Genomic DNA, 27280 nt, shown 5'->3' on the forward strand with positions numbered 1-27280 from the left:
AAAGGTGTGCACCACCACATCCGGACCCATGTTATAATTTCCCATTTACTCTATCGTTGCAGATTGATAACCGCCTTTGTGTATTAGCTGAAAACCCTTTCTTTCTTTCACACTGAATAGAACTCTGAGGGGCAAAAGGCTTCCTCTGTATAAGCCCAAGTGACTAAGTACACTAGAGTGCCTTCCAACCACAGCCTTTTGTTTATTTCACTACCAAAGCAAAATTCTGTGTATCTATTCACAGTTATTCTATTAAATGTGACTCTACATTCTAGAACTAAAAGTGCTTTTAGAAGCATTAAGCCTCGCTAACACACTCAATAGGCACTTTAGAGTGATGAGAGCAGTTTACTGATCTATAACACCATATGGTCTTTAAAAAATTACTCATCACACTGTATCTCACATTTATGCAAGCTATTACCTATAAAAGAACATGGTATCTGACAGAAACCACTTTGAAGACCGGTGTTTCAGCAGTTGCCCTACACCTTGACACATTCTAGCATCTATACCAGCAGACTTCAACCTGTGGGTCTTGACCCTTTTGTGGGTGGAGTATCCAATGACCCTTTCACAGGAGCCAAATATCAGATATCCTACATATCAGATTATGATGCACAACATTAGTAAAACTACAGTTATGAAGTAAGGAAGATAATTTAATGGGGGGCTAGAGAGATGGCTCAGCAGTTAAAAGCACTGGCTGCTCTTCCAGAGGTCCTGAGTTCAATTCCCAGCAACCACATTAGGACTCATAATCATCTGTAATGGGATCTGGTGCCCTCTTCTATCCTGCAGCATACACACAGACAGAACACTATATACACAATAAATACATCTTTAAAAATATATAGTAATTTAATGGTTGGGGGATCACCATAACATGAAGAACTGTAATAAAGAGTCACAGTGTTAGGAAGGTTGAGAACCACTGCTCTGCATCAAGTCCAAGGACCAGCCTCCCTATGAATTAGACAATAAAATGATACCAATCTGTCCACTGTGAGGAACAGTCAGGAGAAGAAAGAAAGAAAAATGTTTACCTTGAGAACTCTGGCTTAGCCTGGCTGAAGAGCGGGTGACTCGGGCAGATCGGCGCGATGTGCCGTCACTCTCTGAACTGTCTGTATGCTCGAGATCTGTAGAAAAATCGGAATCTTCGGTTCCATCTGAACTACTGCCTGCATTTCTCTGTAATACCATAGATTCAGACATTAGCACAAAAGCATTTGCTGTGGTTTTCTATTAGCACTAGAAGCAAAATGAAGTACGATGCTGAAGTACCAAGTTCCAATGTAAGAAAGGGACAAGGCTTCCCCTCCCTGCCGCGCAGAGGCACTGGCCTTCCTTTCAGGCATGCTAGTGGAATAACCCGCAACCAAACCACCGGGACCAAGCAGACCAAGGAAGACAAGCAGTTCTCACTGCATTGTCACCAGTTCTCAATTCACACTGAATAGCTAAACTCTTATGACTTGGAAATAAAAGCACCCAAATCAAATGGTCTGGCTGGTCAAAAAGGAAGACAGAAAGGAAAAGCAAAAGCATGCATGGCCCAGACACTAAGAGCACAGGCTGCTCTGGCAAAGGACCCAAGTTCCACTGCCAGCACCCACTTGGTAGCTCACAAGTGTGGCCTGTAACTCCAGCTCCAGAGGGAGTCAATGCCTCCAGCCTCCTCAGGCACCTGTACTCATACACTCATACGCACGATTAAAAATAATATAAATATTTTTAAAACAAGAAAAAGTTCACTCACATGGCAGGCAACAACTGCCTGGAACTCTAGTTCTAGGAGCTCCAATACACTCTTCTGGTGTCTATCAGTACCTAGCTACATGTGGTAGTCTACATACACACATCGTGCACACAAACATTATACATGAAAAAATTAAAATAAAACATGCTGTAGTCTTTAACCAGAAAAAGATAAAAATTATTTTCTTAGCCATCAGTCCTTGAAGTTTCTCCACAGGGATGTTATAAGTGTTGGAAAGGAATTTATACTAAAAACTAAGTAGGTATTCAAACCAGGTTTTTTAAAAATTAGATTATTTTTACTCTATACGTATGAAAGTTTTGCCTGTGTATCACATACATGCCCTCAGGTCCAGGGAGGTTGTCAAATCACCGGGAACTGGAGTCATAAGTGGTTGTGAGGCACCATGTGGGTGCTTGAAACCCAGGTCCTCTGCAAGAGCAACAAGTACGCTGAACCTCTGAATAATCTGAGACCCCACATGCCAGGCTCTTAGAAACTCACACCACACCCTATCATAACTGTCAGCCTCCTGAGGCGTGATTAGCTATGGAGGTTAACTTTTTTAAAAAAAAGATTTATTTATTTAATGTATATGAGTACACTGTGGCTGTCTTCAGACACACCAGAAGAGGGCATCAGATCCCATTACATGTGGTTGCTGGGATTTGAACTCAAAACCTCTGGAAGAGCAGACAGTGCTCTTAACCGCTGGCTGAGCCATCTCTCCAGCCCCTATAGATTACCTGTATCAATTAAGCACTTACACTTATCCTTTTCTACGCCAGAAAAAGAATATTTGCTGCAATCACAACCCCTCAACCTCAGTCCTAATATTCTTGGCAGAGGACAGGAGTGGGATGGATGCACTAAGGACTGAAGTCAGGGCTTCGTAGCACTAACCACGCCCACTGAGCTACAGCCTAGCTCCAGGTCCCAACCCTTTACTCTTTAAAGAATAAGTTGCCTCGGGCCAAGTATGTTTGGGAGTTACTAGATTCTTACAAAGAACACAACCGGTGAGTAACGCCCCACACTAAAAACATTAATTAATATTTCTACAGCAAACAGAAATTTAATGTCACACTAACATGAGACATAAAAAACCTAAATAACCTAAGGCTAGTTTAGGAAAGATTTGCATCCAACAAGTTACTAACATAGTTACATTTTGTTTTTGTTGTTATTTTTGAGATAGGATCTTGCTATTTAGCTCAGGCTGGTCTGGAATTTATTATATAGCCTAGGTTTGCCTTAAGCTCATGATGAGCCCCCACCCCCAGCCTCTAGGGGGCCAGGACTACAGATCTGTACCACTACATCCAGCAAGAACTTACATTTGTTTTCTTCTTTTTGAGACAGGACCTCCCAGGACATAGACCATATGTACCCCAAACTACAGAGATCCACCTCCCAAGTGTTGGAACTAAAGGCTTGTCCATTAACATCCAGTAAGTATTTCCATTTTCCATGTTGACATTTGGAAACTTGGAAAAGGAGACTAGACCGTTCCAACATACCAGTATGTCTCCTGCATTTGGTGTGCCTCAATATAAATAAACACTACCTGTCAACTCTGGTCATTGTAAGAGACATTAATGTAAATATTTAACTTGGAAAACTTCCACGAAGAGTGAGCTCTGCAGAAATACGAATACCAACCATCTATCCATCCAACTATTTCATTCAAAATCTGACCACAAGTAGAGGCACCAGAGCCACAGAATGTCACTAAAAGGCTAACTTTAAGGTACTCTCAGCCAAAGGCCTAGATACCTGTCCATTACCTCCTATCAATTCTGCCTTGCTCAACCCTGAAAGTCGGCTCTTTACTTTTATTTCCCAAACTGCTTACAGTGTATACAATTTCAAGCAGAGACTGTACTGCGCTTTCTATGGTTACTTCTCTGTGTTCTCCACTGAACGGCGAAAACCCTTTAAACCAGTCATCACATATAATCTTCGAATCTCTAGCAACTAGCATGTAGCACTGCTCTCTGCATTTTACAACTAAACATATGGGACAAATGTCATCCAGTTCACCAAACGTTTACTGACCAGGAAATGTCAAACTGAACAAATACGTGGAAGACGTTGTCTGAGATGCAACAGGCCTGCGAGCTATCCCTTGGGGATGGGCGCTGGCTAATCACCCATCCTCTGCTTTGTTGCACCCCCCACCTGGAAAGAAAAGTAGTCTTCCCAACTCGCCTTTACACCTATCGCCATCTCTATCCGGAAGGGCGGGGCGTCGGTCGACCCAATCCAGGCCTTGCTAAGCCGCACCCGCCACAAGAACAGACTGCGAAGCTGGGCCAATAAAGAGAAGAGAGAGCATTCGCCACAGCCAGTCGGAGAGTACCGGAGCCAGACACAGACACCGCCCACGCACGCGGGGAGGTGACCGTTGGGCCCAAACAGGCGGCGTCACCATCCAATCAATATGCTTCTAGGCGTTTCCGCGACCAATTAACAAGACCGCCTCCGATCAGGGAAAGCAGAGGGCGGGAATAGTTACAGGCATAGGCCGAGGCCAGGGTCGGGCCCACATTTTTCCGTCTGGTACCGAGAGGAGACAGGTTGGCTAGGCTAGGTTCGAGGGAACAGAAAGTTGGAACCCAACCACTGCGAGGCGTGGCCAACCGCGTCACATTGCTCAATCGACTCCCCTTAGAAGCCCGCCATCCCTTCTCTGCCATTTCTCACCTTCCTTCGCGGCATTGCCGGCGGCTGCAGCCCGACGGTCCCGATTCGGGCGGCGGCAGCACCAGCAGGAACGGGGGCTCCGGCGGGCTCCGTGGCGGCCTCTGTAACAGTTCCAAACGCTGCGGACGATCCCAAGTGCCTCCTGCCTCTCAGCGTCTAGAGCCTTCTGCGCAGGCGCCGCGGGCTGGAAGCGCCTTTTCCTTCACTTCCGGCTGAGGCTTGCGTCACCTGACCTTTAAGCCAGTGAGAATACAAGGAAGTTCGAAACTTGTACTGAGGCTAGTCAGCGCCATTTTGGAATTGGGCAGGAGACGACACCAATTGTGAAACCTTGGACTAGACATTTCTAGATAGGAATGCGGCATCCGTTGTGGAATTAGGTAGCCATGATTGTTTGGGGCAGAAGTCTGGCAGTTGAAGGTAATCGTTTTCATCTTTACGTTGGGCAAACTCCCTTCCTGGTCGTTTTAATTTGCAGCGTGGAAGGAGGAAAACCCCAGAATCCATCAGGTTGTCGAGCTTTAACCCTTTCATTTCCTAGTCGGTCAAAAGTCGTTTCCGTTTATCATGTGAACTTAGAGCTGGCTAGAGATATTTTTGCACAAGGAACTGTTGTAAGAGCTACTCTGTGTTCCGGAGTGGTGTGAATGGGGCTTGAATAAAGGATTGACAGGGTTATATCAGTCTGGAAGTGCAGTAGGGGACACATTGTCCTTATATTAAGAGAACAGCTAGTAAGTTACGTCCATGTTACAGGATGGTGCAGAGCCATTCTCCGAATGCCGTAGCTCCAAAGAATTCCCAATTTAGCTCTGCTGTGAAACGCCCCCGACTTATCAGTACTCTGGTTTGAGAGCTTCGGGTGGCCCGGAGAGGGGCCCAGGGCGTGATCTGAATATGAGGGTGCTGTCCCCATTCAGCCCTTGTAACCTCTGTAGTACAAATGCAGGAGCCAAGAATTGGGTGGAGAGAGAAATAGTATTTTGAAAGGCACTGGAAAGGGAGTGGGTATTTAAGTAATAATAAAAGGGCTTAAGAAGGAGAAATTAAGAGTGAAAGAAGAGCTGTACGAAAAGCTTGGAACCAGGCAGGGTGGTACATGCTTTGTGAAGCCGGCAGAACCAAATCTTGACCTTAAGGCCAACCTGGTCAACACAGCGAGTTCCCGGCTAGATCCTGTCTCGAAAAAGAGAGGTCTGTTAAGTGGTTACAGGCCTTGAAGTTAATTAACATCAGGGGACTTGAGAGAACCAAGGTGGACCAAGAGTGACTTGCTGGGATCAAGACAACCTTAGTTACCAAGATAGGATTCTGGTTCCAGATTTATTTGTCTGTGTGTGTGTCATGACCAGTGAATGCTCAGAGGACAACTTTGGAGAGTAGATTCCTAACTTCCACCTTCATGGGATCTCAGGGATCAAACTCAGGTCACCAGGCTTGTTGACAGATCAAGTGCTTTTATCCACTAAGTCACCACAGACCCCTATCAGAATTTCAATCTGAGGCTGGCTAACCTGGAGAGAAGCTTTGGGAACTGAATACAAACCTGATTCATATGCTAAACAGAGGACTCTTCAGAGTTAAAAGTTCCGGACGGCTTAGCCCACACTCCTTAGGAGGAAGAGGGAGGATAGCTTAAGCCATTGTTGATGCCTGTTGCATGCAGTATTTTGCTTTTACCTCCTCCCCTCCCCCCAAGCTGAGGACTGAACCCAGGGCCTTGCACTTGCTAGGCAGGCGCTCTGAGCTAAATCCCCAACCCCTTGCTTTTAGTTCTCAGTATAAATACCTTTTAACAATCTATTTGCATTGATTTGCACATTAAAAACTTGCTTGAAAATGGCTTAGATATTTTCTTTTGTATTATTTTAACGCTCCTGTGTTTAATTCCATGTTATCACTGTTCTTTTACACTTACAGATGTGTTCCCGGGGTTACTCTGGAAATGTTCTAACTCCCTTGCTAGTGATAACAGCCTCTTATATTTGAAGGACACCATTTTAAGTTGGTTGTGGTGACACACATCTATACTCCCAGTCCTTAAAGCAGGAGGCAGGTGATTCAGTTTAAGGTGTTCAACTACATGGTTCTAGGTCAGCCTAGGCTGGACTCATCGTCCAACACTCTGATTTCTTTTCTATCTTCAGAAAGTCTTTCCTGATTTACTATTTGTAAGATAGGAAAGCATGGTGACATAAGATTTTTCAGAGATTACTGTATATTCCCAAACATTAGTAGATATTCCCCCCACTCCATTTCACAGCCAATAGGAACATAATTCCCCTTCATGTTGTTATCAGTTTTACCAGTATTGACTACAAGGCTTTGATGTCTGATGTAGATTTGGATCAGTCTTGTCATATTTTCCTGTGTGTTATTCTTGGATGAGTTTTTAAATTGACCTGCGTTTTCTCATCTTGAAGTGTGCGTACTAACGACCAGCTTACCAATGGTTGTAAGGAATGAAGGAGATGAGTGTTTTGAAATACTCAGCAAGTTCCTGAGATAGAATAAGCGCTCGATGTATGGCTTTTTTGGTTGGTAGTCTCTATCTCTAATCATGACTACAGCATCCTACTGCTTGGTTTTTTTCCTGTGGTGTCCATGATCGCCTCTATTTAGCTCACTCCAGCTTTAGAAACCCAGCAACTACACAGACATCATGTCATACCAAGATGCAGAAAATATCATCCTCCCTCAGTGGAGGTGAGTCTAGTGGTTCTGAGATGCTGTGGACTATTTAGAAGAAAGAGGAGGAGGAGGAAGAAGAAGAGGAGGAGGAGGGAGAAGAGGAGGAGGAGGGGGAGGATTCACTGAGACAGAGAGGCAGGTGGAGCATTTCATCTGGAAAGTGCAGGAAAAGATAAGAGAGGTGAATGAAAAATGGAGTTTAATAGGATGACACAGAAAACAGGGGTTTTCCATGCAAAGAGTACAGCATGTTCAGAAGGTGAGGTGTGGAGCTAGCACCCTGTCTGGAGTAACTTACTTGGCAAGGGGAAATGAGACGGTTGCCAAAAACCGGTGCTGGGAACCCGTTCATGCAGAGCCTTCTGTGCCTGGATTGGGAGCCGGGATTGGAGGTGCTAGGCTAGTACTGAAGTGCTATAAGCAGAGAAGTGCCATGATCAGACTTGCATTTCAGAGATTTACTTCTGGCAGACTTCAGAGGAAGGTTCAGAGCGGCAGGGAAGCCCAAGGCAGATTAGTCCAAATGCTGCTGCAATCTAAGCCAAAGACAGGGGTAACCGAAGAGGGATAGCAGGGCCAATCCTGTCTGCCTTTGTAGATTGTTTTTACTTCTGTGTCTCATCTCCTCTGTTACATTTCCGAGGGCCCTCAAAATAAAAAGTTCCTCAGTGCTCCTCCAGAAAGTGAGGGTTCAATTCCCACCTCCCCCACAGCAGCTCACAACTGTCTGTAACTCCAGTTCCAGGAGATCTGACACACAGACATAAATGCAGGCAAAACATTAATGCACATTTTTTTTTAAAAAAAGTTCCTCAGTTTCCTTTAAAATATACCAAAAAAGGGTTCTAAGTCATATTAGGTAATGAGGCAGGACAGACAGAATACAGGCAAAGGACATGAGTCGTGAAAGAGGGTCTAAGGCTAATCTTTCCTAGTTTTAACTCTGCCATAATTTTTCTTTTCTTTCTTTTCAGTGGCTAAGCAAATAAAACGTAGCTGGTAGCGAGCACGTTGGACTCTAAGGCAAGTTCCCTTCTTCAGAATACCTCATCTAACTGTATGGGAACGCCCAATAAAGTTTGGGACTCGGCAAGTGTTTGAGCAGCTACCTTAATCTAGCTGAATGTTTTGCTGGTGAGTTCATTACAATAAAGCGATTTTGTTAAAAGAAATCCAAAGATTAAAAAAGAAAGGTTCCTTCACCAGTAAAATGATAGGTACTATATTTCGAATACAAGTGTAATTGTTCATTGCCTGCTTCAGAGGCCTGGGAGCTCTGTCTAGCTTGTCACGCTGTCTGCGCTTCATTCATTCTTGCTGCTTGGCGTCGGAAGAACTCAGTAAATGGGGTAGTACCTAGTTAAGTGTTCCTGAACCCAGGGCCAGGTGTTTCCTCAGCTAGAAAAGTCTTGCGAAGAACCAGTCCTCCTCTTTTCTCTGACCAGGTATATATCCTGCAGGATTAGAGATAAGACATCCCCTCTGTGTGCAGATACTGCTTTGAGAGAAGCTGGCCTGGACATTTTCAAGAGAATGCTATGGTAACTAGACCCATTGAATCCTGTAACTTCCAGCCAAAAGTATTGATGTATCTTCTATCCCTTTGGAAGAACGTCTGCAGTTGCTGATGTCCTACAAATTCATACTCAAATCCTTTTCTTTACGTCTGCCTTAAGAATAGCGTCAGAGGGCTGGTAGTAGGACATGGTTTAATCCCAGCACTTGGAAGGCAAAGGCAGGTAATTCATTTCGAGATAGAGGGCAGCCTGATCTATAGTGTGAGTTCTAGGAAAGAAAAACCCTGTCACAAAAATATAAAACCAAACCAAACAATAGTCAGTCTGTCGTGGTGGAGCACACCTTTAATGCTAGCAATCACAAAGCACAGGAAGTTCAAATCACTGCAAACTGAAGGCCAGCCTGATCTACACAGTTCCAGTTTTGCTGGAATCCGGTTAGGGGTGGGGAGGGATAGGTGTTGTAGCTCACACCTTTTATACCAGCATTGAAGAAGCAGATGCAAGCAGGTCTCTGTAAATAGGAGGCCAGCCTTGTCTGCACAGAGTTCCAGGTCAGAGAGAGCTACAAAGACGACGACAACAAACCAAAAACGTGAGAATAAGAGTCTCGGGTGGGCCTTTCTTTCTTTCCCCTGCTGGATATGGCCTGGGGCTTCTCCTAATGTTCTGGCCAATGGTTAAGCTGGTTCCTGTGTCTTCCTTAGCCCCACCCTCAGCCCACCCTGGGGGAAGTCATTGGCTAGATCACAGCAGGCTGCCAGCATAGCTTCCCACCTTCTGCAGCTGGGGTTATAAATAACCACCAAGGCTAAACAGTCAAATAACCACATTTTGAAAATTGCTTTAAAAAAAAAAGTCATTATGCTGCTCTAGTTGCAGTTCTTCTCTCCTGTCCTTCATCCCCCTCTTTTCTTCCACTTAATTTATCTCCCTCCCCTGATCCAAGCCCTCCAGGGAAGTCTATGTGAGCACAAAGCTGCCCTATGATGAAGACATCCTTTTCCATATGTGACGGCCCAGGGCCCTCCAGGGCTGTAGTTATAGTTACATAATGTTGTTACGGCAGCAGAGGCCTCAGGGCAACATATGTTCCTCCGTGTAATTGGGTTTTCTCTAGCAGACTGTCTCTCCTTGGGTCCTCCATGCCCAAATCCATTTACCGAGAAGACTGGGGAATTTCCATTATGGATGGCCCTTCATCATCGTTATTTTTATTATTATTATTTTTGGATTCCAGGAAAATCAAATTCTTTTTCATACTTCAGGGTGGAGTATGTCTGTCTAGTAAGCAGGGATGGAGACTTTCAGATGGTGGGCGTTTTCGTTTATTCACCAAATATTTACTAAAGGCATTGGTCTGGAAGCTGAGTGAACACAGCTCATAAACCATCAACTTGGGAAAACCGGCTACAGGAGGGGCCTGTGGGGCATGACCTTGACCTGTCTGCAGCCCCCTCTGCCTTTCAGAAATTATTTACCCAGTACAACACAAGACAAGATGAGGAAGTGATGCTTCCTAAAATTTACTGCTATTGTAAAGCAACACACACACACACACACACTTTAAGGAAAGACAACATGATAACCTTTTATGTGTATGAATACTTTGCTAACATGTATGTATGTACACCATGTTCATTCCTGGTCCTCTCCGAGGGCAGAAGAAGGTATTGGATCATCTGGAACTGGGGTTACAGATGTTTGTGAGCCAGCATGTGGATGCAAGGGATTAAAGCCAGGTCTTTTGGGAAAGCAGCTGGTGCGTGGTCTTACTGACCCATCTTTCCAGCGCGCTCGCTCTCTCTCTCTCTCTCTCTCTCTCTCTCTCTCTCTCTCTCTCTCTCTCTCTCTCTCTTTTCTTTTTTTTTCCGGAGCTGGGGACTAAACCTAGGGCCTTGCGCTTGCTAGGCAAGCGCTCTACCACTGAGCTAAATCCCCAACCCCCTTTCCAGCTCTCTTAAGGGGCATGGCTGATGTAGCAGGGCCATACCCTCAGTGAGCAGGGTCACCCACGGGCAGGTAGTCATAGACTAGGTGGAAAAGGTGCCTGGAGGAGCAAACTGGTAAGCCACACTCTGCTGTGGCCCCTGCTTCAGTTCCTGCCTTGGCTTCCCTAGATGATGAACTGTGACCTGTAAGTCAGATAAACCTTTTCCTTCCCCAAATTGCATTTGGTGCTGGAGTTTGCCATGGCAACCAGGAAGCAAAGGAGAACACTGATCATCTCTGTGTGTCTGTGGTCTTCACCACTGAAGCTGCAGCTTCCCCGTTCCATTGCACTATAGTTCACATTTCCCTAGGATTCAGGGTCCTTCATGTCAGAACACTGCAGCGTCTGCTTGCTCCTCTCTCCCTCCTGCTTTTATTTCTGCCTCAAAGATGTTCTTTATTTCTTCCCTCAAAGAGTTGTGTTTAAGAGTTGTGACCTGCTCATAGTCACTGCTTGAGAGTGACAATCTAAGATAGTACCAGAATTAAAATTTTAAAGTATAGCTCAAAAAAATATGTCTATTTGCTTAAAGAGGTAAGCCCTCCTTGTAGCCCAGGCCAATCTCAAATTCATGTACTTCCCAAGTGATGGAATTCCAAGCATGTGCCACCACACCAATTGTTAGGAATCAAATTCAGCTCTTTGTGCACGATGGGCAAACACTTTCTACCAACAGAGCCTCATCTCCAGCCCCTCAAGTGTACCTTTGTTTTATTTCTTAAGAAGATGGAAAGGTAGCCTCACCACCACCACCACCTCTTTGTGTGTGTGTGTGTGTGTGTGTGTGTGTGTGTGTGTGTGTGTGTGTGTGTGTTTCATTTTGTGAAATTCTACTCATTTCAAACTTCTCTAATGGACTTTTGATTTTTAAGTTTGAATGAGGGAAGAATAGAGATTGCGGGTGGGGTGGCTTCTATCTGAGCCACATCCATTTACAGAGGCATTGTTATTAAGAAGACGCAATATTTGCTTTGTGATTATTTCTCTCTCTCTCTCTCTCTCTCTCTCTCTCTCTCTCTCTCTCTCTCTCGATTCCCAGTCACACCACTGGTGAACTCTGCCAAGTGTACATGATGTAAAGGAAGAGTGAAAGTGAGCAGAAAGCTTATGTGAAGTGCGTGAAGCAGTGAGGCGGGTTCTGTCTCACCCCACACAGGGTTACGGCTTCATCTTGAACACTGCAGTCATGCCTGGGGACATATCTCAGTGATAAAGGGTTTGTCTGGCCCTAGGTGCTATCCCCAGGACTTGGGGAGGTAGGGAGCGATACTCTTGCCTACTGTAAGAACCATGAAGATGCTTCTGTTGACATCATTTTCTTGGTAACCTGAAAGAACGTTAAAAAAAAAAAAAAAAACGAAGAGGGGTTGGGGATTTAGCTCAGTGGTAGAGCGCTTGCCTAGCAAGCGCAAGGCCCTGGGTTCGGTCCCCAGCTCCGGAAAAAAAACAAAACAAAACAAAACAAAACAAAACAAAACAAAAAACCCGAAGAGGGGTTGGGGATTTAGCTCAGTGGTAGAGTGCTTGCCTAGCAAGCGCAAGGCCCTGGGTTCGGTCCCAGCTCCGAAAAAAAGAAAAGAAAAAAAAAAAAAAAAACCCGAAGAAACAGCTCAGCCCATCAACCTCAAGGAGATTTAAAAAAAAGTATAAAGATGTTGCACAGGCCTTTAATCCCAGCACTTGGGAGGCAGAGGCAGGCGGATCTCTGTGGATTACAGGTTAACCTGGTTATGCAGAGAGTTTCAAGACAGCCAGGACCTCACAGAGAAACCCTGTCTCAGTAAATTAAATACAGAATTAATTAATCAAAAAACAAAAAAAAAAAAAGAAAGAAAAAGAAAAGAAAGGAAAAAAGACTTTGCCTTCTCCCATTTTTAAAATATCAATCTTTTTATTTCTGGAAATAAGCTTTTTCCAGAAATGGGGACTAGAAGTAGGTCCCCTGAGTCATTCCATGGGTTCCTCTGTGACTAACTGTGCTTCGAGGGGAATCAACTGGCTGACAGGAGTTGCCAGTCACCAGTAGAAGAAGCACCCTCGTTACTGAGTACAAACCAGCTTACGGCTCAGACCTGCACCTTTAGGCCTTTCTGCTTTGTTAAAGCCTTATTTTAAGGTGTTGGGTTTTTTCCTTTACTTTCTTCTTTTTTTCTGTATTTTTTAAAAAATGGTGTATGTGAGTGTCATATAAGTCTCTGAGTGTATATATCACTTGTTATGGGTACCTGCAGAGGCCAGAAGAAGACATTAGACTTCAGAACTGGAGTCACAGCAATTTTTTTTCTTGATAACAAGATATATATATATATATATATATATATTTTATTGGATATTTTTTATTTACATTTCAAATGTTATCCCCTTTCTTGGTTCCCTGTCCATAAACCCCCATCCCCTCCTCCCTCCCCCGAGTCACAGCAATTTTGTGAACCGCTCAACATACACTCTGGGAACTGAGTCTAGGTCCTCTAGGAGAACAGCAAGTGTTCAGAACAGCTAAGCCTTCCAGCCTGGTCTGTCAGCTTCGTACCAACCAGCCGGCTGCAGTGCAGTCTGAGAAGCATGTATGGTACTAGGGCTGGAGCCTAGGACGGCACAGATGTCAGGTAAGGACCCCACTACTGAGCAGTATTTTTTTTTTTCCCTTTCAGTTTTTGCCACAAGGTCCTGCTACTTCCGAGGGTACCCTGGAATTTTCTCTCTAGCTCAGCAGACCTTGAACCTGCCCTCCTGCCTGTGAGTAGCTGGGATAGCAGGCCTACACCACCAGGTCTACTATGATGGCGTCTCTATTACTCTGGAAATTACATGAAGACGAATAGGCATCTGGTCACTTTATTACTGGCCCAGCCTTGCCAGCAGATGTCACTGCACCAAGCCACATTCTCCAAAGATATGTCTAGGACTAAAGGAAGGGCTTCGGAAAGGCCAGGTCTGACCATCATGATCTTCTTTCCCCGTGGCTTCCATTAGTACCTCTGGAAAATGGTTAAGGATACATACATATAACGTGTGTGTGTGTGTGTGTGTGTGTGTATGGATACATATTATATATCATACACACACACACACACACACACACACACACACACACATTTCCCATCAAAACTATGGTCTAACTCATCAGATCAAGACTCAAGTAGCTGGGTAGAGTCAGAATTCTTTTTTTTTTTTTTTTTTTTTTTTGGTTCTTTTTTTCGGAGCTGGGGACCGAACCCAGGGCCTTGCGCTTCCTAGGTAAGCGCTCTCCCACTGAGCTAAATCCCCAGCCCTAGAGTCAGAATTCTTATCCAGACACCTTCCCCAGTTTGGGTGGGGGAGCAAAGCTGCTGTAGGGAGGCAGGGCAGGTGGAGCATTTTAGTGGGGGTGGGAGGGCACATGTGATAGAGTTATCTGGGAACAAGGACTATAGTCTTGGGGCTGTTCCAAACGTCACTTGTGGAGCTGATACCCCAGGCAAAGCACTCCACCCACCCTCCACCCTGCCCTCTGTCCACATTGGCAGAGGCTGACCCAATAATTTGGGAGCCACACTATGTCATGAAACTAGGAAAGTCCTTAGCAATTCGAACCATCACTATCACCCCTAAGGGGAGGGAAGGAAAAAAGCAACAGTAATCTAAGAAAAGGAGCCACCTTTTTGTACAAATCTTCAACCCCCTGTGTGCCTTTCCACTGTGGGAAAGGACTGCAGAGACCTCATAGCTGTCCTCTGCTGACCCTTCATACCTTTCTCATGCAACCCCTGACTCATGTGCTGTGCATGGGCCCTCCTGCAGCTCTTGGAGTACTGGCTCCCCTTCTCACAGGACCTTTGCATCCGCTCTTATTTCCACTAATCTCAGCTCAAATGTCATTCCCTCAGGAGACCCTCCCTAAGCTCCCAGGCTACACCAGAACACCACTTCTATACTTATAGCACCTGTACTCTCTGCGTATCACTTGCCAGTTTGTAGTTACATATTCGATTGTCTGCCACGTGGAGTCTTTACCTTCTGTTTCCCAAACACATGCCCAGATGGTAGCTTCTATGACGGCCGTGTCTGCTCTGTTCACTTAGTAGAATGCATGGTACCCAGCAGGCATTCAATAACTCTTGGGCTTATAAATGAATGACAAGTAGATAAAGGAAGTTATTAACTTAGAGATGTATGCATTCATATAGTATTTGCATTTAAAATATAGTCCCTAATTCTGGTTTTCCTGTCTGCTATGGAGGACATATTAGAGTAAGAGAAAGTCATCCAAATTGGTCAAAATGGAGGTTAGCATATGAGGCCAAATTAAAGGGTTGTAAGAAGGGAGAGATGACTCAGCTGTTAGGAGCTTCTGCTGCTTTTGTGAAGGACCTGGGTTCTGTTCCCAGCATCTATATTGTGTACCTCACAACTACCTGTAATGCCAGTTCCAGGGAATCCAACATCCTCTCCTGGCTTCCATGCGCACTTGTATAAATGGGGTGCATATAAATTCATGGATTAATATACACAAACAAATAAATATGAGTTTTTTAAAAGGTTGCAGGAAGATGGGGGCTGAAATGTGTGTAAAATATAAAGGGATGGATGCAGATTTGCCAACTAGATCCCAAAGGTCGTTAGGGAATCTTTTGAAAACTAGTCTTCAGTCTCGCCCCAGAGAGGGTCATATTATTCATCCATGTGTCCCTTTAAGCTAGCATGATACTGGATTCATAGAGGAGCTCAAGAAATGGGTAGGAGGTATTAAACCATTTGTTGTTGTTGTTGTTGTTGTTGTTGTTGTTGTTGTTGTTGTTTTTGTTGAAAAAAGATAGACTTTGCTCTAAAATAAGGTTGTATGTAATTGTTCACTTGGAAAACCCCAAGAGCCAAAAGAGGAAAAAAAAAAGCATGAATGGGGTCAGAAGAATTCCTATACATGTATGGACAATAGCTACACAATGGACCGTTTCGGGGACATTAGGGCCATTCAGAACCCATCCCTTGACCTTTTGAGATCATCCTTGTGAAGGGCAATTACCATGCAGCTCTCACAAAATGCATCTTCTTTCCACCAGCAGGTGGAAAGAAATTCTGACCTACATAAATCACTGACTTGTCTCGCCCTACCCTGGACTCTCAAGTGATCGTCTTCCCGATCTGCACTCTTGCACACAGACCTGGTTGAACCTTTTGGGTATATGCTGCTCTCTTTCCCACCACAGAAGGGGAAATCCCAGAAGGTGGTGTCCTTCTGTCAGAAGTAAAAATGGCTGCATCTCTCTGGGCAACCAATGCCTAGGCCTGGTATTCCTGAGTCCACAGCGGGGATGCCATTAGCCTTGCTCCCAAGAGCCATGCAACCAGCATCCCTGGCATTTAGCCTACCATCCCTGGCACTTAACCCCATGGCCCCATAAGAAGGGACATTTTAAATAGTTTTTCTTGGGAGCCATGGAGGGTTCAAAAGAATTCTTTCATGTTAAGAAAAAAAATAAATCCTCCAAAACCAGCCGTTACTGAGCTGCTGGGCTTGCTTATTTCAAGGTTAAGAGTTTGTGCAGAGGTCTCTGGTCTTATTCAACCCAAAGCCAGGGTCTTGGGCCCCAGGAAATGGGAAGGCTGGATCCTGTCTCATAGTTGGCCTGAAGCCACAGACATCAAGAAAATGTGTACCTTGACTCTTGTCAGTGGTGTGCTGAAGCTTCATGGAAATTAGTTTGGGGTCTTCTCTCTACCTTCCCACCTAGCCCCTTCCAGAAACTCATAAATCAACCGTGTCTTAAGCACTGTCTGGAGGATCCTACTCTCCAACCCCTACTGGAGGCTCCCTGCCAGGTACAGGCTGCACACTAAGCAGGGAGCAAAGCTAGAAAGGCAGGGGTGCCCATCACTTACCAACCAGATGCGGTTGCTAGTCACTGCCTGCAGCATTCTAGCAGTGTGAGAGGACACTGCCGCCAGAGTTTTTTGGCTTTGGAGAAAGCCCAGTCCAATCAGGTACAAGGTCCTCTTTGATGTCCAAGTTAGGGAGGCAGAAAGAAGGAGTAAATCCTTTTCTCTTTCGATTTATAGTGGTTTCAGAATTAAAACACACTTTCATCCCTAGATAGATTATTATTCAGCTTTTTGAGACGAGGCTTCTCTGTGTAGCCCTGGCTGTCCTGGAGCTTTCTCTGTAGACAAGACTGGCCTTGAACTCACAAAGATCTGCCTGCTTCTGCCTCCTGAGTCTGGATAGGTGCTTCTCTTCTCTCCCACTCTTTCCCTAATGGCTTCTTTTTTGACCTCACAAAGAGCTCTCTCACTTGCCCTGGCACACTCCCCATTCTTCTTAAAGAGTTCTGGCTCTTTGCTCTGGCAGGCCTTGAAGAGTAGCACCACCCTGCCACCTTCCCTGGTCATTTTTTTCCTTGGTTTCTCTTTAATTTGATCCCCTACTCCAAACCCCTCTCCCCCCATTCATCTGGCCTCCTCCAAGGCAGAGAAAATTGGATTCGGCCCTAGCCTATCCTCCAAAGCACATGTTTCACAATATTTTAGTGGAGAAATAATTCCTGGGTAGCATAAACAAAATCAGAGTTTCAGAGAGTTTAGGTGTGTGGGAGCTAGAGGGAGTTGTGTTTGAGCCATGGCCAGTGGGGCCTGCATGACCTAATGTCCTAATGTGAACCCTTACCTATGGGTCAGGAGTACACCTCCAGGTCTGGGCTCGTCTGACGCAGTACACTGCCTCCTAAGTGGTGATGATGCAGCAGTCTTTGGGCTGTTGCTGGAGCTGTGTCAACTCATCGGTATGCTTCCTGGCTTTTCTGAGTCTCAGACAGTGAGTTGGGGATCACAGTGCCCACTCTAGAGAGTAGTCATAAAGACAGCAGGACAGTTAGAAGTGACAATGTGTGCAAGTGGCTTCCTGTCTTCTGTCTTGTGTGGTAGGGGCACAGATCCCATGACATTATGATTACATTGCTTGTAGAGCCTTGCTGTTAGTGTCCCTAATAGGTAAGGGGCTCCTTGGTCTTTCCCTGGAATCGCAGATGCTCTCATTGGCTCAGGAATCCTAGGGTTTCTAATGTGTTTGGGAAAATTCAGAATTGAGTGTTTGGAGCCATGAGATAGAATTGGTATTTGTACTCTGACTCAACCTCTGGGCCAACTCAGGAGGCCAGAGAATTGGACAGGACTTTTGGGTGGGACCTCCAGGAAAGGTGCCAGCTTGTGTGATCGTATCAGAGAGCATGGAACAGGCAAGACTAAGCTGTTTCCTACCTAAACAGAGTGCTGATGACTGTAAGTCATGCGGCTTTTGACAAAGGTGAGTGGAAGCAGGTCCTCCCAGAGACCACTGCTGGAATGTACGAGAGCTTTCTAAGTGGTTCGATATATAGCAGGAGGAACCACCTGCTCTGCAAAACAACACTGTTCTAAGTGCCTCCAGGTCACTAAGTAGGAGGAGGAGTGGGATTTTTTCACTGGCTAGAAAGACTTGGCTGTCAAGGCTATTTAGTTGAGCCAGAGCCATTTTGTGGAGTAAATGTGTTGGTACAGGAAATCCACAGGAAAAGCCAGGAATAGGCACCTAATTCAGTCAGATCTGAAGAGTTGGCTGGGATGTAAACAGGCTTTATTCCTTCAGTTTGAACAGATTTACCGAGATGCTAGTGAAACCGTGTCAAAGGTCCCTTCCAAGGCTCGCCACCCAATTTTATAGTTATAGGTTTTTTGTTTTTGTTTTGTTTTTTTTAATTTTAACCTCTTTAAGAGGAACATTAAAACAATTCTTTATAAAAGAAGAGCTGTGGCTGAGGCTGGGGAGATAACTCCATGGATGAAAATGCTTGCCGGGGACCTGAGTTCAAATAACCAGCATCCGTGCAAAGAGCATAGCTAGGTAGGGGTGTATGCCTGTTACTCTAGCACTATAAGGGATTGAAGGCAGGAGGATCACTGGGACTTGCTACCTGCCAGACCAGCTCCAGGTCCATAAGAAGGGAACGATGTAGAGAATGACAGAGCAGGACACCCAGCAACTTCTTGTAGACCTACACAGTGCACATGCACGCATGCGTATACACACACACACACACACACACACACACACTTTTTAAAGGCCTGGAACTGTTGCTTAGTTGTAGAGCCCTTACCTAGCATATACAAAAGAAGGGTGAAGAGCAGAAAGGAGAGAAGAGAGAAAGAACGAACAGTAGAATTGGGCCTTACAAAACTTGAAGTCTTTGCTGCTTTTAGGCTATAGGGCTTTTAGCCTCAATTCAGTAATGACCAGAAATATTAGCTAGAGAAATGGATACTTAAGTCACCGTCCACCTCAGCTGTGCTGGACTCAGTGGCTTGTACTTCTTGTTAACACTGTAGCAGAGGCCCCCTCACTCAGAGAGAAAGGACAAACACACATGCGCGTGTGCTTAGGAGAAAGGTGCTCAGAAGCTAGTATGAAATGAAACAGTGGGCTGTCAACCCCCTTCCTGAGTCCTGAGTCCTGACAAACAGTCAGAATCTGACCAGGTTACCTGAGGGATGGTCACAGACTGTGGAACAGAGGCGGAAGTTGAAGCAAATAGTGGTGAAGAAGACGGAGTTGCAGGACAGGGGGAAGTCTCAAAAGCCTCAAAGATAAAACTGACCCTGGGGAGGCAGAGGCAGGCAGATCTTTATGAATTTGAGGCCAGCCTGGTCTATATCATAAATTCCAGGACAAGTATGGCTACATAGTGAGATCCTGTGTCAAAAACACATAAATAAGTACATAAATCTATAGTTATGACCCCACAGGGGTTTATTACAGAAGCCTTTAAATTTTACTTGTTTTAAAACAAGGTCTCCTGGTGTAGCCCTGGCTAGCCTACAACTCACTGTATAGACCAGGCTGGTCTCAAAGTCACAGGGACCAGGCAGGAAGTCACCTGCCTCCACCTCAAGTGCTGGGACTAAGGGCACGCACCACCCCACTAACCACTGAAGCCTCTATAGCTAACCCTGGTTCCGAAGTCAAGCTCTGGAGCTAAGCTCAAGGCACGAAGGAAATGTCTGTCCCAGGGGCAATTACATTTTTGAGGCAGACATAAAGGATTTCAATGAGAGCAACAACAATGGTGCGGAGAGAACTCTCTAGTGGGCAAGAAGCATGTATGTCTTTTGGTTTCTACGCAGCCCCCTGAGAGTAACCTCCCCAGAGACTTTCATCTCGGAGGCACGGGTTAGGTAGTGGAGTGCAAACTGCTTCCCCCAAGGTGCTGCCGTGTAAGTGGACTGACTCCCAGAGATACTCAAATCACAAGGCATGACAAACCTATAGTGGCTTGTTGGTTCTTTTGTTTCATTTTCGGTGCAGCATTGGCAGTCTCAGCCTGTCCTGTCCTGTCTTGTCCTGTCCTAGCTAGACCAGACTGGCCTCAAACTCAAGAGATCCTCCGGCTTCTGCCTCCCAAGTGCTGGGATTAAAGGCACGAACCACCATATCCAGCTTTAAGGTATATTTATGAGAATGGTTCTTTTTTTTTTCTTTCTTTTTTTCGGAGCTGGGGACCGAACCCAGGGCCTTGCGTGTCCTAGGTAAGCGTTCTACCACTGAGCTAAATCCCCAACCCCGGTTCTTTTTTAATTTATGTGCATGCACGTAAGGATGTGCATATGAGATTGTAAGTGCCTGCAGATGCCAGAAGAAAGCATCAGATGTCCTGGAGTTGGAGTCAAAGGCATTTGTGTGCCACCTGATGTGGATGCTGGGAACCTAATTCAGATCCTCTGTAAGAATAACGAGCTTGGGCTGGAGAGATGGCTCAGTGGTTAAGAGCAACAAATGCTCTTCCAGAGATCCTGAGTTCAATTCCCAGCAACCACATGTTGGCTCACAACCATCTGTAGTGGGATCTGATGCCCTCTTCTGGTGTGTCTGAAGACAGCTACAGTACAGTCATATACATAAATTAAAAAAAAAAAAAAAGCAAGCTCTCCTAACGGCTGAGCAATCTCTTCAGCCCTCCCTAAAGTGTACTTTTTTTTTTTTTTTTTGGTTCTTTTTTTTCCGGAGCTGGGGACCGAACCCAGGGCCTTGCGCTTCCTAGGTAAGCGCTCTACCACTGAGCTAAATCCCCAGCCCCTCCTAAAGTGTACTTTTAAAATTTATTTAGGCATGCATTGGGGAGGGGCATAAATATACTACCTCATATCTGCGGAGGTCCAAGGATAAGTTCCAGAACTTGGTTCTCTTCCACCATGTTCATTCCAAGAATAAAATTAGGTTGTTAGACTTGGCCATAAGCACCTTGACCTGCTGAGCCATATCACATGCCCTACAGTGTATTTTAATTTATTTTTCTGTGAATTTACTGCCTGCATTCTGGTCACAGTGTGAGTTTGTAAAATAACGAGTAGGACACCCCTGTTTTAAGCTGGGCTGGGTAGCACTGGGGAGGTGAAGGCAAGATGACCCAGGAGTTTAAGACCAGCCCCCTGCTATATAATGATTTGGAGGGCAGCCTGGGCTATATGAGACCTTAGCTTAAAAGCAAAAGACAAGGCAATGGAGATAAGGCTCTCGGTAGTTAAGAGTGATCACTGCTCTTGCAGAGGACAAAAGTTCAGCTCCCACACGGTGGGTCACAACTGTCTGTAACTCTACTGTGAACAGATCCAACAGCTGTTTCTGGTCTCCAAAGGCACCAGACACTCACGTGGTGCACGGTGTACATAACTGCATTATAAACACTTATGCACAGTAAAACATGTACACAAAAAAATTAGCTTTCTTAAGAAGCTATTTTCAAAAATGAGAAATGCAGCAAGTGCAAGGCCCTGGGTTCGGTCCCCAGCTCCAAAAAAATAAAAAAAAATAAAAATAAAAAAAAAAAGAGAAATGCTGGCACCAGAGAGAGATAGCTCAGCAGTTAGGAGCATTTGCTACTCTTCCAGAGGACCTGGGTTGGGTTCCTAGCACCCACATTAGGTGAGTAGTTCTCAACCTCCTGTAGTTCCAGCTTTAGGGGAGTGGATGTGATGCCTTCTAGCCTCTGCTGGCACCTGCATACATGTACACACACACACACACACACACACACACACACACACACACACACTGCAGCTCACTGAAGAGCTTCCTACACGGCTTAGAAGCATCACTGTGCTGGGCGGGACTGCACACCTTTAATCCCAGCACTCAGCTGGCAGAGGCAGGCAGACTCTGTGAATGCCAGGACATCAGCCTGATCTACATAAAGAGACTGTCTCAAGAAAACCAAAATGAAAAGATGAGCATGGACTGCAGGCTAGCCATAGCATAGCCTAGGCTATCCATAGTGTGCCCAAATGTGTCTACATCCATCGATGGAGGCAGGTTACATTTAATTTATACATTATAAAACCCAGCCATTGCAAATGTGTACTTCTGTGTTCACCATTACTACATTTTAGTTTTAGAGCATTTTATGACCCCAGAAAGTCTCCTTGGGTGTGTTTGTAAAGAATAGCCACTCCTACTCCCAGTCCTAGACAACTCCTGATCTGTTTTCTGCCTCTAAAAGTTTGCCCTTTCTGGACATTCTGTTCCTACAGGGTTGTATAATGTGTTGAATCTTTTGTGTCTGGCTTTTTTACTTGGCATAATGTTTTTCATCCATACCCATAGTGTAACAGCATGTGTCAGTAGCTGGCTCCTTTTTTTTTTTCTTTTTTTTTCAGAGCTGGGGACCAAACCCAGGGCCTTGCACTTGCTAGGCAAGCGCTCTACTACTGAGCTAAATCCCCAACCCCCCCCCCTTTTTTTTTATTAGCAATGCTATTCCATATAAATTCTTTTAGAAGTTTCCAGATGACAGTAGCACACACCTTTGGTCCCAGCACTCAGGAGACAGGCAAATGGATCTCTGGGTTTGAGGCCATACTAGTCAACAGAGTGAGTTCCAGGGCAACCAGGGCTACGCAGAGAAATTCTATCTTGAAAAACAAACAAACATGGCTGGAGAGATGGCTCAGGGGTTAAGAGTGCTGATTGTACTTCCTGAGGTCTTGAGTTCAACTCCCAAGAACTGCCCGGTAGCTCACTGTAATGCAATCTGATGACCTTTTCTGGTGTGTCTAAAGACAGCTACAGTGTACTCATATACATATGATAAATAAATCAGTCTTAAAAATTGTTTTTCTTAAAAAAAAAAAAAAAAAAAAAAAAAAGAGGGGTTGGGGATTTAGCTTCCACAGCCAATACAGCTCTAGCCCTTAACCCAGCACACCGAGTGTGCCCAAGTGGAAAAGATGCAACGAGAAAAAATAGCTACGCTAGGAAGACCAACACTTTAAAAAAGAGCAAAACACTTTCAGCTTCTCCCCTTGAGCCCCTAAAACATCTCACGGTCTGGATCTACCTATACGGTCCTACATCAGCTTCTAGAATATTTGTCAGGAGGGAAAAAGTACAGTCTTTGGATATTGAGGAAGGGGTCGGGGAGAAAGTCAGTTCTCCGAGCAACTTAGTCAGCCTCGGTCTCGTCCGCAGGGTCTTTGGATTCTTTGTTCTTCCGCACCTCTTCAACGTGCTTGTCCTTCTCTTGTATACACTCCAGCTTGGCAGCCATTTGCGCCTCCCGGTTCTCTTTGTTAGCCTCCATTTTGTGGGTCAGTTTCTCCTCTGCCATTTTGCTGAAGTTGTTGTTATCCTCAATGGCTTTCTGGAGCACTTCTTTTTCATGCTCCCGCTTCTCAGCAAGCTGCTTCAAGACTTCTGCTTCATGAGACTTGCGTCTTTTTTCTGCAGCTTCTAATTTCTTCTGAATTGCCTCCAGGGAAAGATCCTTCTTCTTTGGGGGGCGGGGGGGAGTGCGGGACTCGGGGACAGATTCTTTTGACCAAGGGCTGAGAATCAGCTCAAAAGCCTGTCCGGAAGCACGCTTCTCCAGCTCTTTCACCTGACTATCAGAAGATGCCATGTTGAGCAGAAGACAAAAGACTGGCTGTACACTCTATCCACTGGCAAAGAAAGCCCTGCTTGGTCCTAGCTGCCTGGCCACCTCTCAAAAGAAAATATCTTTACCTTTCTTTTTTGTTTGTTTGTTGAGATAGGGTCTTTTTATGTAGACTTGGCTGTTCCGGAGCTTGCTTTGCAGACCAGGCTGGCCTCAAACTCATAGAGATCACCTGACTCTGCCTCCCCACTGCTAGAATTAAAGGATGCGCCATCGTGCCCAGCTTGTTTATCTTTTTAATTGTGAATGAGATCATAGCATTAGATCTTCCTAGTTATGTTTGTCTTTTTGTGGTACTGGGGATTGAACCACAGTTTCACATACGTTAGGCAAATGTTCTGCCGCTGAGCTATATCCTCAGCCCTCTTTTTTCTTTATTTCTTTTTTTTTTTAAGGTTTTTACTTTTTTTTTTAAAGTCTTTATTTTATTTATATGAGTACACTGTAGCTGTCTTTGAACACACCAGAAGAGGACATCAGATCTCATTAGAGATGGCTGTGAGCCACCATGTGGTTGCTGGGAATTGAACTCAGGACCTCTGGAAGAGCAGTCAGTGCCCTTAACCGCTGAGCCATCTCTCCAGCCCTTTTCTTTATTTCTTAAGGCTTCACTAAATTGCCCAGGCTTTCTTGAAACTCACCCTGTAGCCCAGGCAGCACTCAGTCTTAAAATCTTCCTGTTTTATAATCCCAAGTACCTGGGATTATAGGTCTCTGTGCCAGGCTTGGCTTATAAGTACTTCTTTATGGTTTTTAATTTTTTTAAAATTATTTATTTTTAATAGGAGTTACAGACAGTTGTGGTTGCTGGGACTTGAACTCAGATCCTCTTGAAAGAGCAGCCAGTGCTCTTAGCCACTGAACTATCTCTCCGGCCCTCTTTAAGTTTTTAAAATTTCATTTATGGCGTGTGTGTGTGTGTGTGTGTGTGTGTGTGTGTGTGTGTGTGTGTGCTGTACTCACTAGGTCACTAGGGCACTTGTGTGGTAGTCAGAAGACAGCTTGTGAGAATTATTCTCCCCTTCCCTTATGTGCGTCTCAGTGAGCAAACTCAGATCGTCAGGCTTGGTATCAGGAACCTTAATTCAATGTGATGGTTTGAATGAGTAGGGTCCCCATAAGCTCAAATATTTGAATGCTTGGTCCCCAATGGATGGAAGTGCTTGGGAAGGATTAAGAGGTATGGCCTTGTTAAAGAAGGGAAATTACTGAGGGTGAGCTTTGAGGGTTCAAAGCTGATACAATTCCCAGTCAGCTCTCTCTCTCTCTCTGCCTTGAACTTGTGGATCAGATGTGGATCAGCTAGTGTTCCAGCAATATACCCACCCTATAAGTATCCAAATTAATGTTTATTTTAATCATTTGCCTTGGTTATGGTGTTTTGTCATAGCAATAGAAAAGTAACTAAGTCACCCAGTGAGCCATCCCACCAGCCCTCTAATTACTTCTTGGAACAATGCAATTATATCCTTAAAAACCATCTACCTTGAATCCTGAGCATGTAGTACAGGCGTATGATCTCAGTGCTGGGAGCTGAGGCAGGAGGATCAAGAGTTTAAGGCTATCTACTAAGACCCTATTGCAAACAAATAAACAAAGTAACAATTACAAAAATTGTAAATTATATTTTTATCATGTTCCAGTAGGTCATCCCAGACTTCTAAAATTTTAAGGTCTTTGATCCTGTATTTATTTTTTACTTACTTGAACGTTTCTTCCATATCCTTTCTTGTTCAGGCCAAGGATGACTTTAAAAATAGCTGTGGTTTAACAAGAAAAGTCGAGTCTTACTGAGGACAAAATGAGAGTTAGTGGGTGATGCGCACAGGGAGAGAGAGAAGTGAGAAAGTACTAACAAAGGAGACAGAATGTATGGATCCCAGCAAGGGTCAAAATGTGTCAGAGAGATCACAAAAGGTCAAAATCCAGGCTTGCTGGTTATCCTGGGAGTAAGGGAAGGGTTACAGGGAGAGAGAAGCTACTAGAATGGGAAAAGGTGCTAAGGGAGAGACCCCCCCACTTCTGTTCCCATAACCTCATTCATTTCCTTGTCCCTCCTTCCCAATCCCTCTCAGGCTGCTCTGCTCCTTTAGCTCTGACCCCATTTCCTCAGGATTTAGTTCCCTGAGGAGCCAGGCCTGACATTTCAGACAGAGGCTGAGGAAAGGAGGTAGGTCAGAAAGAGACACTGTGTGTTTGCGTCATCTTATATTCTGCTTAAGGATTTTGGAACTATGGGGCCAAAGATAAGATGTAAGCACACAGACATGTACCAGGAAGTTCAGAGATAGAAGACCATCAAGGCGTCTCCAGTCTCTGCTGAACAATTGCTCCTGCTTGTTATATTTTGGGTGGTAGAAATTTGGAATCTCTATATATTTGTGAGCCTTCAGAACTGAAGTTCCGGCTGGCTCTGACAACTGTGTCATTTGTTGATCCAATGGCCTCCAGGGTAAGGCCTTCCTGCTGACTCCAACCAGTCAATTCTCTCAGAGCCTTTTATCCCAGGCAATCCCTCGGGGTCTTTTAAGGTCCCTGTATTATAGAGTCTGCTTGAGGAGTGGCTCTCCTGACTCATGCCTGAGGAGAAACGATTCCAACTCCTTGAGTACTTGCAGCAGCCAAGGACATCCCAAGAGCATTCTGCCATTAAGGGCCTTTCATGTTTGCTGTCAGAACCCCTTAAACACTAGGTAGTAAACACTTTCAATCCCAGCACTTCAGACCAAGGTAGAGGCAGACTGATCTTCAGGAGGCCAGCCTGCTCCGCATAAAGAGTCTCATGCCATTCAGGTTTCTATAGTGAAACTGTCTCAAAACCTTAAACAGTTTAATGTGAAATAGGTGGAAGACTATTGATATACATACTTGCTAGGTGTAACCCTCCACTTTTGATGCTTTTGCGTACCTGCCTCCAGCCAACATTGTTGTTGCTGTTGTTACTGCTGTTGCTGCTGCTGCTGCTCCTCCTCCTCCTCCTCCTCCTCTTCTTCTTCCTCCTCTTCTTCCTCCTTCCCCTCCTCCCCTCCCCCTTCTCTCCTCCCCTTCCCACTCCCTCCTCCTCTTCCTTTCTTTCCTTCTTCCTCTCTCTCTCTCTCTTCTTTCTTTTCCTCTCTCTCTCTCTCTCTCTCTCTTCTTTCTTTCTTTCTGTAACAGGGTCTTATGTATCCTAGAACAGCCCAAGGATGACCCTAAACTATTAATCTTCCTTCCTGTGCATGCTCAGTTGCAAGGACCACAAGCATGTTTGTACAACTATGCTCAATTTTTATGTGGTACTAGGGATGGAACCCAGGACATTGGAGACAAGCACTCTATCGACTGAGCTACATCTCAACCAAAGTCTCTGAAAGCAGAAACCAGGTCATGACTTCCTATTGCAATAGCATCTATCCTGTACCACTTCCGTTTATAAGCTTCAAAGCCTGCTAGGCTGTGAACTTCAGAGTAGGAGCAGCATCTGTTTTTATTTTTAACATTGTGTGTATGTGTGTGTGCGTGCATGCGTCTATGTGTGCACCAGGACATGCTTATGGAGGTACAGAGGATGACTGTGGAAGTCAGTTCTCTTCTTCCATTGTATAGGTTCCAGGGATCAAACTCAGGCTGTCAGGCTTGATTTACTGGGCCATCTCCCTGGTCCTAGGAACCCCATATTGGAACATTTTTTAATATTCCA

At 45.0% G+C, this 27280-nt stretch overlaps 2 protein-coding genes and 1 long non-coding RNA gene across 14 annotated transcripts in view; 1 reads left to right on the forward strand and 2 right to left on the reverse strand.

Moving 5' to 3' along the window:
* Positions 1 to 4638, reverse strand: part of Kat7 (lysine acetyltransferase 7) — a 34053-nt gene extending 29415 nt beyond the window's left edge. For 3 of the 9 annotated variants that reach the window (XM_063269112.1, XM_039086068.2, XM_063269110.1), the window contains exons 1-2: positions 4469 to 4604; positions 1047 to 1194 (exon numbers count right to left, since the gene is read on the reverse strand). In XM_063269112.1, the coding sequence (XP_063125182.1) occupies positions 1047 to 1194; positions 4469 to 4483 (163 nt within the window). In that variant the 5' untranslated portion in view covers positions 4484 to 4604. Of the gene's footprint in view, positions 1 to 1046; positions 1195 to 3820; positions 3951 to 3973; positions 4106 to 4468 lie in introns of those variants that run through there. The other 6 variants (XM_063269111.1, XM_039086067.2, XM_039086069.2 and 3 more) reach the window with 4 other exon arrangements.
* Positions 4639 to 4747: 109 nt separating this feature from the next.
* On the forward strand, positions 4748 to 11484 carry LOC102546598 (uncharacterized). Of its 2 annotated transcripts, XR_001840387.3 has the most exons (3): positions 4748 to 4888; positions 8134 to 8293; positions 8605 to 11484. It is a non-coding gene; the product is annotated as an uncharacterized LOC102546598 (long non-coding RNA). The 2 variants fall into 2 exon arrangements; XR_005490429.2 differs by lacking the exon at positions 8605 to 11484 and having other exon boundaries at positions 8134 to 8367.
* Positions 11485 to 12217: 733 nt separating this feature from the next.
* On the reverse strand, positions 12218 to 26341 carry LOC102546674 (uncharacterized). 3 transcript variants are annotated; one of them, XR_010055749.1, is made up of 3 exons: positions 25306 to 26341; positions 17310 to 17482; positions 12218 to 14771 (listed from the first exon to the last, which is right to left on the reverse strand). XR_010055749.1 is itself a non-coding variant. In XM_063270140.1 (3 exons), exon 1 carries the CDS (start codon positions 23563 to 23565, stop codon positions 23110 to 23112), a length of 456 nt encoding a protein of 151 aa, XP_063126210.1. In that variant the 5' UTR covers positions 23566 to 23820; the 3' UTR covers positions 12218 to 13647; positions 14663 to 14771; positions 17310 to 23109. The 3 variants fall into 3 exon arrangements, 2 of the variants coding, with proteins under 2 accessions (XP_063126210.1, XP_063126209.1); XM_063270140.1 differs by lacking the exon at positions 25306 to 26341 and having other exon boundaries at positions 12218 to 13647; positions 14663 to 14771; positions 17310 to 23820; XM_063270139.1 differs by lacking the exon at positions 25306 to 26341 and having other exon boundaries at positions 17310 to 23820.
* Between the last annotated feature and the right edge of the window lie 939 nt (positions 26342 to 27280).

This window comes from Rattus norvegicus, chromosome 10, assembly GCF_036323735.1.
Source record: "Rattus norvegicus strain BN/NHsdMcwi chromosome 10, GRCr8, whole genome shotgun sequence".
Classification (NCBI taxonomy): Eukaryota; Metazoa; Chordata; class Mammalia; order Rodentia; family Muridae; genus Rattus; species Rattus norvegicus.

Bases quoted from the DNA above. Each gene is read 5' to 3' on its own strand.
- LOC102546674 (XM_063270140.1), bottom strand. From the start codon at position 23,565: ATGGCATCTTCTGATAGTCAGGTGAAAGAGCTGGAGAAGCGTGCTTCC.